The 17,192-nt window shown below is 35.6% G+C and overlaps 2 protein-coding genes across 2 annotated transcripts in view; one reads left to right on the plus strand and one right to left on the minus strand.

The window, feature by feature from the left end:
• Positions 1-1,923: 1,923 nt before the first annotated feature.
• Positions 1,924-5,671, minus strand: LOC132543264 (heat shock 70 kDa protein 12A-like). Its single transcript, XM_060206745.1, has 4 exons — positions 5,366-5,671; positions 4,387-4,605; positions 3,154-3,307; positions 1,924-2,984 (listed from the first exon to the last, which is right to left on the minus strand). Exons 1-4 carry the CDS (start codon positions 5,669-5,671, stop codon positions 1,924-1,926), a joined length of 1,740 nt encoding a protein of 579 aa, XP_060062728.1.
• Positions 5,672-14,010: 8,339 nt separating this feature from the next.
• The window catches only part of LOC132543236 (carbonic anhydrase 2-like), a 48,423-nt gene continuing 45,241 nt past the window's right edge, over positions 14,011-17,192 (plus strand). The window contains exon 1 of the mRNA XM_060206717.1: positions 14,011-14,076. The gene's annotated coding sequence lies outside the window, so the exon portion shown is untranslated. The remainder of the gene's footprint in view (positions 14,077-17,192) is intronic.

Raw genomic sequence — 17,192 nt, forward strand, 5'->3', positions numbered from 1 at the left:
CATTCCTAACATTTAACATTATATGTGTTATCCCTTACATAAAATGCAGTATTTTCATGATGTATGTTATGATGGGAAATGAAAGGTGACATTCTTGAATGTTGAGCATGCAAATGATCACTTTGTGATTACTGGGATAAGTGTTAAAATATTTTCCGTGTTGATAACATATTTGGCACTGTGCTGCTGATAGAAATAGCCAAGCTATCAATTTGACTTCTTTGTAATTAATTTATTGATCATGTATGTAATTAAACATAAGTCAATTCACCAATATTTGTTCCTCTCTCTTACTTTTGTTTTTTTGTACATTTGTAGGTGTAGCCATCAATTCTTTCAACGGTGATGTACTAAATATTTCATAGAATTTTCAAACAGCTTACTGTAATCCAACTTAATTTGACACAATTTTAGTGTATTATCATTTTTCGGTAAATTAGCAGAATGATGAATTAGCAGGCCCGCTATTTTTGCTACATATTTTGCATTTAGATGTTTGGTCATCAGAATATAATCAGGGGAAAAACGCTAAAATAACCCTTAAAACATGTTGGTTTACAGTATCAGGTTGTACTAGGTAATATATCATTCAGTCTTATGATTAGACCAGTCTATTAAAATCTAGTGGAATGATTCACAATATATTAGATGAACAATAAACCACAACAAAAGGATACGTGAAATAGAAACGGAAAGAAACACAAGATCAGAAACAATTACATCTTGCAGCTAAATCGGATGGCAAATATGGCAGCCTTTTCGACTGGTAATTGTTTTTAGATCATACAATTGTTTTGTCATTCTAGGACTCGTCAGTAATGTTAAGAGTCTAAGTACTGAGACCAAAGAGGGAATTTAAAATTGGTAGAAAAATGTGTCAAAAATCTTGATTTGGGTTTTGTGTAATTTGTTATACAAAAGTTCAATATTATGAGGAATTCTCAAGAAGGTGCACCTACACATTTAATTAACACGATATATTACCCGATCATTCTTCAGCATCACAATAATTCAGATTGCAAATTAATTATTAGGATAACGACCTGCCGCGTTTGTATTTGATTCTTCAACTTAACTTTAGAATCCATACACACAGTTCGTTATTGCTGGTTGTTCTCGTCAAACTACCTGCTTACTTTTTTACCATGAAATAAGGGTTGCATTTCTTGGTACTTTTTACTCTGGACTTGGAATTTAAATAATTTTAAAATAATTTTCAGCAAAACAAATTATATACCCTCTCTTGAAAATATTTTATTGTAAAGGATAAGCATTGTATTGGTAAAAACATACAAATAAAATCAGTTGAGTATAAAAGTAGCAATGTTCCTTTTTTATACGAAATCCCCTGAACACGTTGGTCTCCCCTGATCAGACATATGATAGACACATGTACATCTGGTACTCACTCTTGTCGACAAATATCCTGCTCATGTAATAGTGCTGAATGAACGAATTCTAGGCAAACACAGACACCTGCAAGTGTCAAAGCTGTCATAGTAGTTCACCTGTTGCACGTGCGTCGATTGTACGGGTCAAGCCAAGGACTTTCCCACTCGTTTTCATAATGATGATAAAAATGCATTTTTGTTCGTCCTCTACTCCGGAGACGATCGGGTGTTGTCTTTGAAAATGGCTTAAGTGAATAGTTTTTATCAACAACCAAATCAATCCCAAGACTCACCAGCCTAGATTGACGAAGAAACGAATTAACTTCAAATAACTGCTTACCAAGCACATAAAGTGGAATATTTCCCGTTTGCAATATGAAATGAAAAAAGAGGGGGGGGGGGGGGGAGCTCAAATGGTTTTTTTTTTCTTCAAAAATATGAAAATGCAAAAGCAATTAGTTTGCACTTCCATAATATGATGCACACACGTTGTGTGTTTGTATAATGGTTCAATGTGTTCCGTTTTCACTAATCATTTCAAAAGGTTGAAATCTGCCACGCAAGGCTCTTTCGACTTGGCTTCCATCGCAGTAACTTTAAGTTCCGTGTCGCCGAAGCTATACATTACAATTAAGTTGCGTTCTTCGGCGGTTGGGTTTGGTACCGTGATGTCCATACGACCCATCATAGTGCAACAGTCGTCATCTGTGTAATTTGGCGATTTTTCTGTCGAGCAATATATCTTTAATTTCATCGCAGATTGAAATGGTGTTGTGGTTGTGTACGCTGCTAATTCCGTGTGACCAACCGGGACAGATGTTCCCGCAGCCATGAACTCACTAAACACATTTAAGCAATGGTCTTCACCGGCAATTGTGACTTTTTTGTCATTTCTGTGTTTTGTTATATCAAAGGACGGCATTGTATCAACCCCATATGAGTAACGCATTATTCGTGAAGCGATCGTTTCTGGCTTGTGTCCGAATAGTACTGCACCTTTCAATACAGACAAACCAGGCTCGTTTGGAATAACGACTCGCTTGTTTGGAAACGCCTTACGGATTGCATCTTGGACCATTGGAGATTCTGAGAAACCACCAACAAGGAGTAGAATGGTAACGCCGTTTGTTTCCGGCCTTTTGAGAATATCTCGCACGTGATTGACAATATCTTTTAAGACCTCTCCAAAAATGATTTCTTTCATCATTTCCGCGTCGATCCGAAGTTTGTCACCAAGAAGTGCAATTTTTCCCGCTACTGGGCTAGACATGAGGGCATCCTTGAAGGACTCCCCCATATCGTCCATCACTTTGTTGATGGCCACAATAGGAATAGTTAAATTGACCTTGCCCTCTCTGACGGGAGTAACGGTCCTTTTAACAGTCTCGAACTCTCTGTATAAATCCAAGTAGCTACCCGGATATTGTTCCGCTAGCTCTGTCATGACGGGTTTCCCTACCACTTTGATGAACGCCGAATGGATGAATTTGCTGTCTACAGCTGTACCACCACAAGCTCCTCCACTAGCCTTGTATAATTCCTTAAGCTTACCTCCGTCAAGTTTCTCGTGCACAGTGATGTCGACAGTTCCACCTGAGAATTTTCAAACAAAGTAATTATTCATTAATATTCGTCCTGTTGAAATCATGTGAATTCATTCAGAGCCAAGAAACACTAAATAAAAACGCGCCTGATGATAACAGAACTTGAACGAACTTAACATGGTCAAAAACAGCTAAACTGAAAACAACAATTAAAATACCTCCTACGTCGATCACCATGTACCTGGTGCCCGTTTTGGTGACGGAGAAGCCTGTCTCAGCTCCGGTAAGTTTGTCGAGGGGAAGGTGCTGACAGTACAGAGAGGCTGCCTCTGGTTCCAATGCTATCTTCAATTGACCTCCAGGAATTCCGGCCTAAAACAGAAATACAATTTTAAAAATAAATCGTTTGATTAACGTACAAGCTATTATTATAGGTAGAGCTGCAGGTAATGTTTAGTTAGCATAAATACACCATTGTTGGTCTGATATAGCTTTGTTACTGGGTCCCCACTAGTACTTATTTAACTTCATTGGACAATAACAGGAGGGTTGCCAAAAACCAGTCAGATCTATTGGAATAGCATGTCTTGCCCAAATACACGACATTCTCAGCTTCTTGAGAAACACAACCCATCCGAGTAGGGTTCGTCGAACCACACAACTTGGATATAAACTAACTCCTAGATCAAGGAATGCGGCTATGATATATGTGTCTTAACATAATGCCAAAGATTTCCTAACATATATACTCAATATTTTTTACTACTGTTTGGTACTTTTTTGATCATTTAAGAAACCCGTCATTTCTGTGTTCATTAATAACTTCCCATCCACGAATGACTTACCCAATTTTTCCATAGCAATGAATCCTAGATTACTTGGGCCAATCATTTGCTAATTAGTTCGATAGGGTTACCTTTCAGTTTCGTGAGGTCTCCGGACGTATAATTTCTTGAGTTCTCAAATAGTCTTACAGAGACGTTGCTAATCTACAACCGATACCGCGAGCGGGTTCATTCACGAATACCATTGTCTTGCTTCACATCGGTTGTTTTTGTCAATAAATTAACTTTTAAACAGTTCAATACATCAAAGCAAGGGAATGAGTTTTCATTTCACACGATTTTTAAAAATAAGTCATTAAGAATTTTATTCTTCGAAGACTTTTGGAGTTTCTTCTTAGTTTTGACCGAGTTTAAAGTTAAATGTAGAGGACAAAATCAAACGGTAGCAATTGCACCAATTTCAATTCATGACGTAACGTCATTGTCCATATATATATCATGACATCACAATCGGTTTTTGACAAGCACAGCCAATGAAAACCACTCCAGGGCATATTACACTAGTGACACAACGCAAAAAGTATCTGTTATCAAGTTGTAATGTTCAGACGGATGAAACATTTCAATGCTTATGTACTACGTGAGATCTTTATGATCCGTCTTTACCTGTTCCGCAGCTGATCGCATGAATTGTTTTGCAGTGTCGGACCAGATGGCAGGGACCGTAAGGACCCACTGGATTTCTTCTGGTGTGATGTCTGCCTTCTGGGTTTCCAGTGTCTTCATCAGGTGGTTCTTCAAGGCGCTGATAGACTTGGAAAATACCTCCAAAGCATTGACGGATTTCCCAGTGACGTCCTCAATCATTGTAGACATGGACAAGTCCTGAAACACATAGACAACTCTTGCAGTGAGCCGTTATATATTTCTATTCGTGTTTACGATTTTACCAGAAGTAGATCACATAAATCAGGATACGATCGAAGAAATATGAAAAAGCATCTGTAGAGATCAAAATGCGACGGAATCTTGTTTAAGAAAAATCCCTACATTTATTTACAATGACAAAACATCATAGAAACAAACCACTGTTTATTAGGCAAAACACCACAGAACGATGATGCAAGAGACATACAAGTGAATGGCTCCTTTTGATACAAATTTATCATTATATAGGTAGCAGAGCCAAAGAATGAATATTAGTGCACCATACAGCTATTTCGTCCTGACAGAGCTCGTCAGTGAGGCTAAGGGCCTTAACCGCGGAAACACCGGAAGCGATTGGGGGAAACCCAAATTTATCTACGAGGATGCAAATATCTGGATCTATGAGACGTACTTGCCATATCAATAAATAAATTACGTCATTTTTTTTATATATATTAATCTGATAAATTTAGAATAACGTTAAGTACATAAGTGGATGTGCCACCATTTGAAAGAACTGAAACATGGCATGCATAATAGGGCAAACCTCGGTTGTTTTTTTTTTTAACATTTTGTTTTATTTTCAAGGTATTTTCCGTGATTTTGTTTTACATACACAAGAAAAGAAACTAAAACCGTCAAAAATAACACACTATACAGTGTATTTAACATTTTCCATCAAATATTTGATCAACATAACAGAGAAATTCTAGCTTACGGAATTTTCATGCAGTTTCATCTTGAATCTCTGGAAGAAGTAGTAATCATCAGCTACATTGTCCATGAGTAGATCTGAGTATACATCTTCAGCCTCGAATCCAAACGACACAAATTTTTTATCTTTGTCCAGAAGAAGACATGTTGGAGTTTTGAGAGAGAGCAAAGATCTGCCACCAGTAGTCCACGCCTGGTTAGACTGAATTTTGAGAGGGTTTTCCTTGTTCTCTGCTGTTGTAGAGAAAGCATACCCAGAGAAAGTCGTACCGAAGTCCAGCGCCGCCACTAGCAGTCTGTTGGAGGTCATGGTCTGGTGAACAAAACATGCAGGTCAATGGCCTATTACAATGCAGTAGTAAGGACTGCTTTCATACTTCATAGTATTAAAACCGATTACTTCTAAAACATCGACTGTAAACCAAGGCACTGGAGGCGAGTTCTAAATACTTTAATATGGGGTAAATTATAACTTTGATATTTGTATGAAAAACCAAATTGCAACTGAAAATGGTGCCGACAATAAATTCATTTTTAAAATCATGGGATTAAGGATGGTTTTGATATTTGTATGAAAAAAAATCCAACTGAACATGGTTCCATAAATAAATTCACTTTCAAAATATGTTTTTTATGAATGATTCCTATTCAAATTTATTATGTTGAACATTAATTCACAAGAAGTTGGTGTCAATTTCACTTTGTATAAAAACACTGTTGTTAGTGACTGGTAAGCTTAAAAAAAATAAGAAGCAAACAAATTTTCATCTTGAATGAAATATTCATCGGTGTTTCAATTTAAATAAGTTAATATATAGACATATATGAGATAGAAATACCATAACCTGTCACACTCCTTATTTTATATAATGACGTAGGGACAAATCGCTAACTTAGAATAATGGATTTCTATAATAAACTCTGGTTTAGTTTGGTTAATTGTTGCCTTACGTCCTATTAACAGCCAGGGACATTTAAGGATGTGGGTTGTGGAGAAAAGCCGGAGTTCCCGGAGAAAAACCACACACCTACGTCCAGTACCTGAGGCTGTCCCACGCAGGCCTCGAACCCGCGACCAAGAGGTGGAGGGCTAGTGATAGACACGACTCAGAAGACACATCGGCATCACATTCTATTGTATATACAGATTTTCTTTAAAAAGCACAAATTATATACCCCTTTTGTATCAGGAGTGGAACGTGAAAGACAAGGAAACATGATTGAGCTTATAATTTCAATCCAAAATTCCACGTGTGACAATGAGCTATTATGGTACCTTGACATTTAGTCAAGAACAGATTGTAAATATGTAGCAATAATCATTCATCCATTGTTGAACCATATTTCTCTTTACTTGAACGATTAAGCTGCAATACCTACCCATGTATACTTTATATTTGGTCGTGTCGGCCGTCATGAGTCAAGGACGAATTAGATATCGTAAACAAGATATTCTGATAACACGTAGCTTCATTTGATTAATGCTATACTACACTTTGTAATCACACCTTACAAATAACACGAAGAAATATTATCATTATCGTGTGTAATTAATCACTAGAGCAAAAATCTGATTAATATCTGTTCAGTTTAGTAGCGTGCCATAGGTTACTTTCGGTTTGGGTATGCGTAACATTGAAACATTTTTCTTGAGGTGTCGCGGATTTCATTACACCTTTTATTGTTGTCGTTTGATTTTAGACAGAAGATGCATGCACAACATTGCACGAATTTAACATGAATCGGTACAAAATGAATGTATGATAATACGTTATAAATACTTCTACCTGTAAATATATGACGGCACTTCTCACTCCTGTGGTCCTCTGCTACTCGGAAGTGTATACAAATGTAACCGTAATGCGTTTCAATATAAAAAGCAGATGTACACTATGTTCCGAGTAAACAGTTGTTACTCTGTTCCAGGAAAATCTTTCTTTATACACACGCGAATTTACGATTATATATTTTTCCTTTCGTGAATAATTTGAGTCAGGTAGTGCCTGGAAAGAGCGAAGCTTACATACATGACATTCTCGGGAGAGAAAAAACACCCACTAAATTTTGGTTAACTAGTTAGTGCTTCAAGAAATGAAGGCAATTATACTTCCGGATGATCTTTGCCTTTTCACTTTTTTTTTCTCAGATGGGCCAAGTCCTGAGACCTCTCGTCCTGAACGTGAATGAAACGTGGTCTTACACATGTTACCGGTATAGAGTTTCGCTCGGGTGCTTTCATCACCGTAGAGCTTGGCTGATATTATGAGCAAGGCTTCATTCTTTAACCACGTCCTGTCTCTTGCCATCGAACCCCGAACGCCGAGGTGAAGGGCAAGCTTGTTACAATGTGACAAACGACCATCCACAATATCAAATTAAGATCGAGCATTGGGTGCCAGTCACAACTAGTTGAATAGAAACTACCATTATATCATTCTTCACCTAAAACTATATACAAAACTATGAACCGTTCCTAAACGCAAATAATTGACAACTATAGTCGTTTAACTGCTATTAATCTGTGAACCATGACTTATACCTAGGATATACTCCCACGTACCAAATATTGTTTTAATGAGGTGTACGTAAAGGTAGATAAAATGATAAATTTCTGTTAACCAAAATTATACATAAGACAACGTTGATACGTCGGCAGGTTTTCACTGCTTTATAAAGAGTCCAATTCCCAAATCCATATTTTTTACACACGAACAGAGACACTCTCAAAAAATCAATATGATGTACTGAAGTATTTTGTAAGAGTTGTCTCCCTTCCCGTGTAGAAATTTCTAAGCTCTCATCAATCAGATATTATAATGTTTACGATATGTCGATGTTGAATCACATTATATGTCTGTTTAAATGATAAAAACGGTAAAGTATGCACTTTATTATAGCGGTATATCTGGCGTGAATAGAAAATGTGAGGACGTTTATTCTATCACAGTAAAACGCCTTATAAGAGGTCGGTTCACAGACTGTCAGTATCCATGGGGTCACCGCGACAATATCTGTCAGTTCTTTAATTGGTCTAAGCCATGATGGAGGGACATGATGAAATATGATTGAAATGAGCATTACAGATAAAGGTGGTTTGAACTTTTTTTCAACGACCTCACTGTTATTTAGAGAACGGATTTTGTTTTGTGTACAACACTGATAATGCGACTTACTGAGTGGAAAATATTGAAGACATACAAACTCAACACAAGGTAGGCAATTTTGCTGTTGAAATATGTTATATTGCAATTCATTAACATTATAATGTCATTTAAACTGATAAATTAGAATCGACGATAGTTTTGCTTGTTTTTTCGGACAGCAAATATATTTATTTAAAAATAAAAATACAGTTTAAAAAATAGTGCAAAAATATGAAAGATTTAGAGGCAACCAACCACAAACCACAAGGGGAATGCATCAGGAGCTTCGGGAGGAAGATATATTGCCAAAAATTAAATTTGATTTTTAATATTTGATTCAAGTTTCGGTATTGTTGTGTTCTGAAATTGTCGTTCTTAGTTTTTACATGAACCCTGGTTGCCATGTAACATCAATTGTGATAAGACGTAGGTGCATTCTAAAAACCCGCCCTCCTCGCCGTAAATTAGTGAGAGGTCTTAGTCATTTAAACGCTTCTTTCAACAGGTAAACAGGTGCACAAATTCGTTCTTATATGAAACACAAAGACACAGCAACGTTAAACTGAGAGACATCGTTAAACGTTGTATAACATTTTTAACAGCTTTCATTATCTCTGTCGTGTTTCTTTCTAAATTGTGAAATAATATTCAGATCGGAATATAAATTATAGCTAAAAAGTAGCTCCGGCAAAAAGCCTCACACGTGGTCATTGCTTTACATATTTACATCGTTGGCAGTTTTTCTGCTATATTTAATATATTGACTTTTAAAAGGCTGATAAAAAGATTATGCATTCAAAATAGATTGTTTTAGATATTTTTGAGAGTCGGGAATGACTTCTCACACGTGTTTTGGGGGACTTTGCACTTTTACATTGTACCATACCAGGTAACAAATGTAACATTGGCGAAGATGTTCCTGTGTGTTCTACTTAAATAATATCTAGGGGGACCAAACCTGACCTGCTGACGCTACATCAACGATTTATAGATAAGTCTTTTCTTTTCTTCTTCTACTTCGTTCGTTCTCATTTAGAAAAAAAATCCTCGATTACTCAACCTAGGTGTAAGTGTGTCACATTAATTCGATTGCCAATATCACGATTTCCGAGAAAAAAGTCGACAGGTGGTAGACACGTACAACACAATGATTCTAAAGATAAAGATTGATAAAGAATATAAGACAGTTCTATGGTTACCATTAAGACCCTCTTAGGACATGTTCAATTTCCTTTCGTGCGAAATAGAGTTTGATGTTTTATGTCTGTTCGTATACATGTTGGTTTCGTTGTAAATCTGTTTTCATTTGAGACTGTGATATAACTTCCTTAGATTGACCAATATTTATCATTATCCGATAACCCGGGGTTAGGCTCAATATCGTTCTCTGCGCCCCAGGAGCAGGTTATAGTAAAATTGAATGCACAAGCGAAATAATTGGTTGATTCCAGGCGAAAATAACTGACCAATCACAGGCTGATACGTTCTTTAAAGATTACAAAGGACCGACACCAAACTCAAAAGCCTTTACAATATACCGTCATGCAACCTCGAGTTTCATTTGTTGTACATGAAAGGATCAATCTAGTCTTGTCCACAAGGTGTCGCATATGGAACCTTCACCCATAGAGTATCGAGGACGAATATTTACACGACGAGACGAGTGTTAATGGAATAGAAAAACGCTTAGCCTTCCGGAAGATTTGGTCTGATTCTACATGCACGTGATTTTGTTCGTGTTTTGATCGATAGCGCGAGGTGGCCACGGTTGTCAAGTGGTTAAGGCGTCTGCACTCCACTAATTAGCGGGTTCGACACCTACGTTGCGGAGTCGTCAGGTACCGTCCGCTGGTCGGTGTTTTTTCTCGGGGAACTGTGACTTACTTCCACCATCTAAAGCTGGTACGTCCTTAAATGACCTTGGTTGTTAATTAGGACGTAAAGCAATTGTAACTTACACTAAAGATGGCCCGGATATGTAGTGAAGGACTGGCGAGGCATGGAGATTGAAATCACTTACTGTTTTAGAGAGTCAGGTCGGACGATATTTTTATAAATAGATATTAATGTCTGGTAACTATATGCTATCTACTGATAACGACTGTGCAGTTTCCTCTGCGTTGGTTTATTTTTAAACTAGGATACATGCTTTTAGTCCATTCTAAATGTCCTTGTTGGCCTTTTTGAGTTGAGTATTAACTATGATAAGCAAACGCTATAAAGATATCTCCATTTTTTTTATGTCAGTTTGCAGTGACTAATACATGGCATGTTGATATAATGGAGTTGATGTCAATATCCTTTAAATTTACTAGACGTTTATAAGTCTTTTGACTTTATTTTATTCCACCAGATAAAATCGCTGTGAAATTATTTATCAGGTTGATGTGTAGAAACACACTGCTCACCCTACCCTGGTGTAATTTGATGGAGACGAATTTGCTCCAGACTAGGAGAATTTCTTTTAAGCTTTTATTGAGGATACGAAACAACTTCCTTATATTTGCTGTACACAAAGCAAACTCTGGTATCTTAAAAGGACTAAATGGTTAGATATTCATTTCATGTCTGATAAAAAGTATTATAATATTTAAATATCTGTAAAAATTGTGTATTTTCTGTTAAGTGTAATATTTTAAAGTTTGCATAACCATTTTCCTGACAACGTCAAAAAATTACAAAAAAACCCCAACAAAAATAGGAGCGAACAAACATTAGTTCATATCATTATCGTTCGGCGAGTGTGAACAATGTCTTTGCGCATGCAATTTTAGATTCAAATTAATTCAAATTCGTTTATTTCGCTCCGCACGCGTATAGCGTGAAACAGGAGGCCATTATACTAAGTAAGAATTAAACATGGCTGGCAAATTAAGTTTAGGCTATTTACATAATCATACATAGTAAGAAATCATATCAAAACGGCGGGTTAAAACGAGGCTCCGAAAGGTCACGTGATGAACTCTGCTATCTCCGATCAAAACAGCATGGGTGGTAGATACAACAGCGCGTGTCGACAAGCGTTAGTTTGAAGCTGATAATCTTTATCAATTTCTCTCAGTGTTATAATTTTGTGAAGAGTCTAATTTAAGTATTACATTGCTTGTTAGAAATCAAAGGCATGGGGAAAAAATAACGAAATCTAACAATTTAGTCCCTTTAACTTTTCTACTTTTTTTCCTGACATATTTTACTATCAAGCATTTCGGCTTTGACGGTAGTATTGAGTTTTCTAACAATAGGATAATAACATAGAACATATATATATATACATATATTGCACAGTGAATTTAAAGCGACGGTGACTTAAGATATTAAAATGTGTAGTGTACACAAAATGAAAGTGAATCACAGATAAAAACTGACAAAATTTAGATTTGAATATGAATTATAAAAAGCGTTAGATCATCATTGTTATCAAAAAACATTTACATTTTAAAGGTGCTTTTAAAATATAATGCAGAAATATACATAGATAAGTAGGTATCAAAGCAAACGGCTACATGTGCATTAAAACATGCATGTAACAAAGCCATTGCCATTCATCACTACATTTACAGTTCTGGGTTCTACTTGTCTATGGGGTGGGGGTGGGCTTGGTAACTTTTAAATGTAAAGAAAAATATTCCGCAATTCTTATTTTTTATTTTTTTCATCGATTCTTTCTATTTTTTCTCCTTCCTGTGTCTCTAGGTCTTTTATGTTAAATATCCTAAGCCAGCTTTCCATTTTGAAATAGTAACGACTCTGCTTCTCCAGACTATGACGTGTTTACATGTATCGATAATGAACTCAAATTACGGGAATCGAGGGATGCAGGTGGGTCAAAAATATGGGAAAGAACCATGTCCTTGTGTGACATGAAATAAGAAGTGTTAGATGCCCGTTAAGATGCCTGGTGTCTCCGTTGTGTGTTGTGAAGGTTGAGGTCTTTGATGCTCGTAAGTATGTCTGGTGTCTCCGTTGTGTGTTGTGAAGGTTGAGGTCTTTGATGCCCGTTAGTATGTCTGGTGTCTCCGTTGTGTGGTATGAAGTAAGACGTGCTCGATGCCAGTTATTATGTCTGGTGTCTCCGTTGTGTGGTATGAAGTAAGACTTGTTCGATGCCAGTTAGTATGCCTGGTGTCTCCGTTGTTGAACATTACAATGTAACAGTACTTACTTGGATAGACCAAGATTGCATTGCAGGTGTCATCCACGAAGCAGAAGACGTGTACTCTTCCGGAACTCCTGGTCTTATTCCCCTTAATATTGTTATTTTGTATTTTGACCTAGTTTTATTGAATTTGAGTTTAGATTATGTATATGTTGAAATTGATATTTTCTTTGATGTAAAAACAAGAGGCATGAGTCCTCCATGACGTAAACAAGTTCCTTTTTTATGATTTGACTCTGGCAGATTGATTTGGAGAACAGTTTTGATTTTATTTTTATTTTTGTACGCCTCAGAAACCTAATATCTCAAAATTGGATCTTATGGAGCTATAAACGTGGATTGTGTAAGCATTTTGTTATTATTTGTTTAACCTTTCAAATCAAACATATTAAAAAAAATGGCACCACTCTAAGAGATTGTATTTCCAAACGTACATTGGAGCGTAAATTTAACAACGTGTAACAAGGTATTCACCAATACATATTGAGTATCCTTGATTATGGTTATGTCACACACACTCACACAGACAGACACACAGACACGAACGCACGCACGCACGCACACACACACACACGCACATACACATACACACACGTACACACACACACACACACACACACACACACACACACACACACACACTCACACACACACACACACACACACACACACACACACACACACACACACACACACACACACACACATATATATATATATAGTTAGAGAGATATATTTCAAAACCTTAATCAGGTATTCATTCTGTACTACTTAGATGTAACTGATAACACGAAACAGCTGACTTCAAAAGGATTACACAAAACAAATACCTAATATATCATAACACGAGGGCAAATTGAATAGGAAAACAGCAAAAAGTCAGTGAATACAGCTATGTTTAGATATTGATATATTAAAAGGAGGTCGATGATGTGCTCATTCTAATGTAAAACCCTGTAAGTGATGGTATGCAGGGTTACGACACATTTCGGAAACAAAGGATTATAAATCTGCCGTCAAGACTTCCCCCTCAGCAATCTAAAGCGATTTAACAAAAGACATGTTTGTGAATAGCAACTTTATGAATGTAGGATACCGTGTCATATATTATAGTTAATGCGATAGTAACAAAATGTTTGAAAATCTACTATTGAAAGATTGGTGTAAGCTACAATGAGTGTTTATGGTCTTGTTTATACTAATGGGGACAAGCTGCACGTATGTACGCGAGAACAACACATGTGAATGAGACAAAAATACATACAAACTTGTTTATATATAAACCAGATGTATTGTTTAGGTGTGACGTAACTGCCTACCCATGATCAGTAGCGACGCTGACATATCCCACTTCTCCGAGGTGTATCGGCCTTACAGTGAGCTGCTGTCATTGGTCCTGTCCAGAACAGCCTGTTCGTAAGTACTTTAAGAGAATATAACAAGACAAACAGGAGTTACGTTATTGAAATTATTTTATCACATTCTAAATAAGAAATTACTTCATTCTGGCATTTAATGAAATTTGTAATTGAACAAAATTCTTTTGATGCCAATGATAATGGCTAAATTTATTCTTACCCATAATCTTTCTCGGGTTTTTTATTTGATTAATACTGTTTATTCATAGAAGTAAATTTTACTGCACAATGCGATGGCAAAAAATAAAAAAGAGAAAAAACGAAATTCAATGATGTAATCCAGAACAGAAAATGGACATGATACTTCAACATTAGGCCTGAATTTGGTAGTTATCAATTGTCTGGGGAACTGTTGATAATTAGTAGGGGAAGATATACCAGTATCAAACTATAATGCATGGCGTACATGGAAAAAATCACGTAATTTCTAAACATCAGATCATATTATGAATTATCCATTTCATCTATAATGATGGAGATATAATTTTTCAAAAAATCTGGGTAGGTTTTAGACACTGACGAGAAAATACTACTGTTTACTTGGTTAACATACATGTTGTTTGTATTTATATATATATACGATTGTTTTTTTTTTATATACTGTATATATATATATATACATTGTTTTTGTTTGTATATATATATATATATACATTGTTTTTGTTTGTATATATATACATTGTTTTTGTTTTTGTTTGTTTATTTATAGACAAGCATTGACTACATTTTCACATATATACACCATAGCTGGTATCAAGAAATAAATATTCTTACATACAATGAAATAAAATTGCTTTTCATGTCAACCAAATTCTTTCTGATATGGCAACTCTTTAAACAGGTACATGAAAAGACAAATCTCCATTAAGAAATATGGTTTATCACAAGACCGATGAAAACGTATGTTGTAATATTAGCACAAACAGCGATTGAAATTTGTCCTTTTGCAAAATTTTGAAAACTTTGTTATTAACGTTGATGTGATAACAATATGTTGTAGTTTCGTTTTACTCGGGACCTGTGTAATTGAGATCTGAATTGAATAAAAAAAAACCGTGGATAATTTGAACTGAAAGTATGTATTTTGATTTGAAATTTTGTTTCACACAAGAACGTTGTGATGAATAGAGAAGATATGAATTATACGTCAGTCTGTTTTATGTGTCTAAGACTGGACTGAGGTACAAATGTATGTATGGTGAAGATACTAAATTTGTTTGGCGTATCTCCTGTTTTGATAAGTTGGTTCGAGAGTTGATGGTAAAAACAGGTTTTGCTACAAACTGATGAGAAAAGCAGTTGTCCATTACGCGAGGACACTGTCAGTAAGATATATTTCACCTTTAGACGCATCGATGTTGATAATGATGTGTTGAAATATTTAAACTGCAAGTACAAACATAACATAGATTTAAACTGCAATGACAAAGTAGTTTGAAGGGCGCCTGTAAACATTTCCGTGATCTTAATTGCCTTCATGAAATTGTGATAGACACAATATTGGAGTTGTGTATCTAAAAAACATATTGACATATAAAAATATAATTTTATTTGTGCCAAATACAGCCCTTGATGTTTTCTGATGCGCTTCATTATACATTTATTGGTTTTTATGTTTGCTTATATTGGACAACATGTGTCGCACTGAATGTAATACTGAATGAAACAGAGTTTGAAATTACAGACATCAGATCAAAGTTCTTAACTCTACAGTTGGTACCGCTGGCTACAAAGCAAAAATGGTTTCCCTACCTCAGTTTTTCCAGAAGATTGGTGAGGGCATATATCATTAAAGAAAGTGTTTTGCAGCAGATTAGGTTAACAGGTGCTACTTGCAATACCACATATTCGTTATTTTCCTTTTTCACACGAAAAACTATAAATTTGAGTAAGTATATAGTGTTAGATAACTGGTTTTATATATTAGTTTTATTTATTTGTCTAAAATTGCGGAAACTTATTAAATCAGCTAATATATATATATATATAGCATGTCTATCTGACATTGTTTGGCTCTTTATTGCATTAACAAACATTATAACATTTATTTGAATACCCAATGACAATGTGATGTGAAGAGCACCTCCGGAAATCGTCCATGATGTTAATTTGTCCTAATGAATTGGTTGCAGTGACAATGTTTGATGGGTGAAGTTAGTGTGATAGACGCACCAGTGAATAGCAACCTTTTATACAAGAGTTGGATACAGTAGAGCCAAGCAAGGAATTAAACTGCATCATAAAGCTGTTAATTAATTGTTACCATTTAGTAACTGTAAATAACTTAGATATTGTGAATTCTTTATTTTATGAACTTAAAATATATTCGCGAATTCATGATTTCGCGAACTGTGATCTAGAAAATTCCTTTAAATTCGCGAATGAAGAGCCATCAGAAACCTGGACTGTTCAAGACTCCGATATCGGTTACCGAATCTACATGGATGTCATATAGAGTTATTTAAGTACAAATAATCGCGGTGGGTTTAAATTCGCGATTGACTCTCCTGGCGTATCAACGTGAAAATAAATCCCTTGCGAAATATAAGCGATTTATAGAGTACAAAGAAATATAACGCGCAAATCTGTTTTAGTGATACATATTCTACTGAAGAAATCATCCCGATTTATCCATGATACACTAAAAGAATGCGAACAATGCAATGCTATTTCTTACGTTGTTTCAAATGATTCATTTGACGATCTTATTTGCTCTTTTAAAAATAGTTTTAATTATTGTCATTTTGTAAATACATTTTAACGCACGTTTATCTGTTTGGGTGTTTTTATCAAATCAAAGTAATGGATATATTTTAAGGGACGAAGAGGTAAGTAGAGGGAACAAAGTCCATACCAATTATGGTTTCTACAAGAACTTGTTAATACATTTCTATGTGTCTGTCAAATTGGGAAAATTCATCCGATATTTGATGGCAGACATTTTAACATTTTGCGCTGTGTGTGATTTGAATTGAAATTTGAATACATCCATCAAGCTATGAGCAGAACATAACATCATTCATCTCATAACATAACACGTTATACATTTTGTAAGGCATTTTAATGCACTTGATGTGTGTAAAGTCGTTTGCGTTAATTACACGTTTTGCATCA

The sequence above is a fragment of the Ylistrum balloti genome, unplaced genomic scaffold (assembly GCF_031769215.1).
Source record: "Ylistrum balloti isolate Yb309-2 unplaced genomic scaffold, AGI_CSIRO_Ybal_v1 Utg369746, whole genome shotgun sequence".
NCBI classification, from domain to species: domain Eukaryota; kingdom Metazoa; phylum Mollusca; class Bivalvia; order Pectinida; family Pectinidae; genus Ylistrum; species Ylistrum balloti.

Bases quoted from the DNA above. Each gene is read 5' to 3' on its own strand.
- LOC132543264 (XM_060206745.1), bottom strand. From the start codon at position 5,671: ATGACCTCCAACAGACTGCTAGTGGCGGCGCTGGACTTCGGTACGACT. The intron at 4,606-5,365 runs GTAAGCTAGAAT...TATGTGTTTCAG, and splicing joins TGAAACTGCATGAAAATTCC to GACTTGTCCATGTCTACAAT. The intron at 2,985-3,153 runs GTATTTTAATTG...GAAAATTCTCAG, and splicing joins CATGGTGATCGACGTAGGAG to GTGGAACTGTCGACATCACT.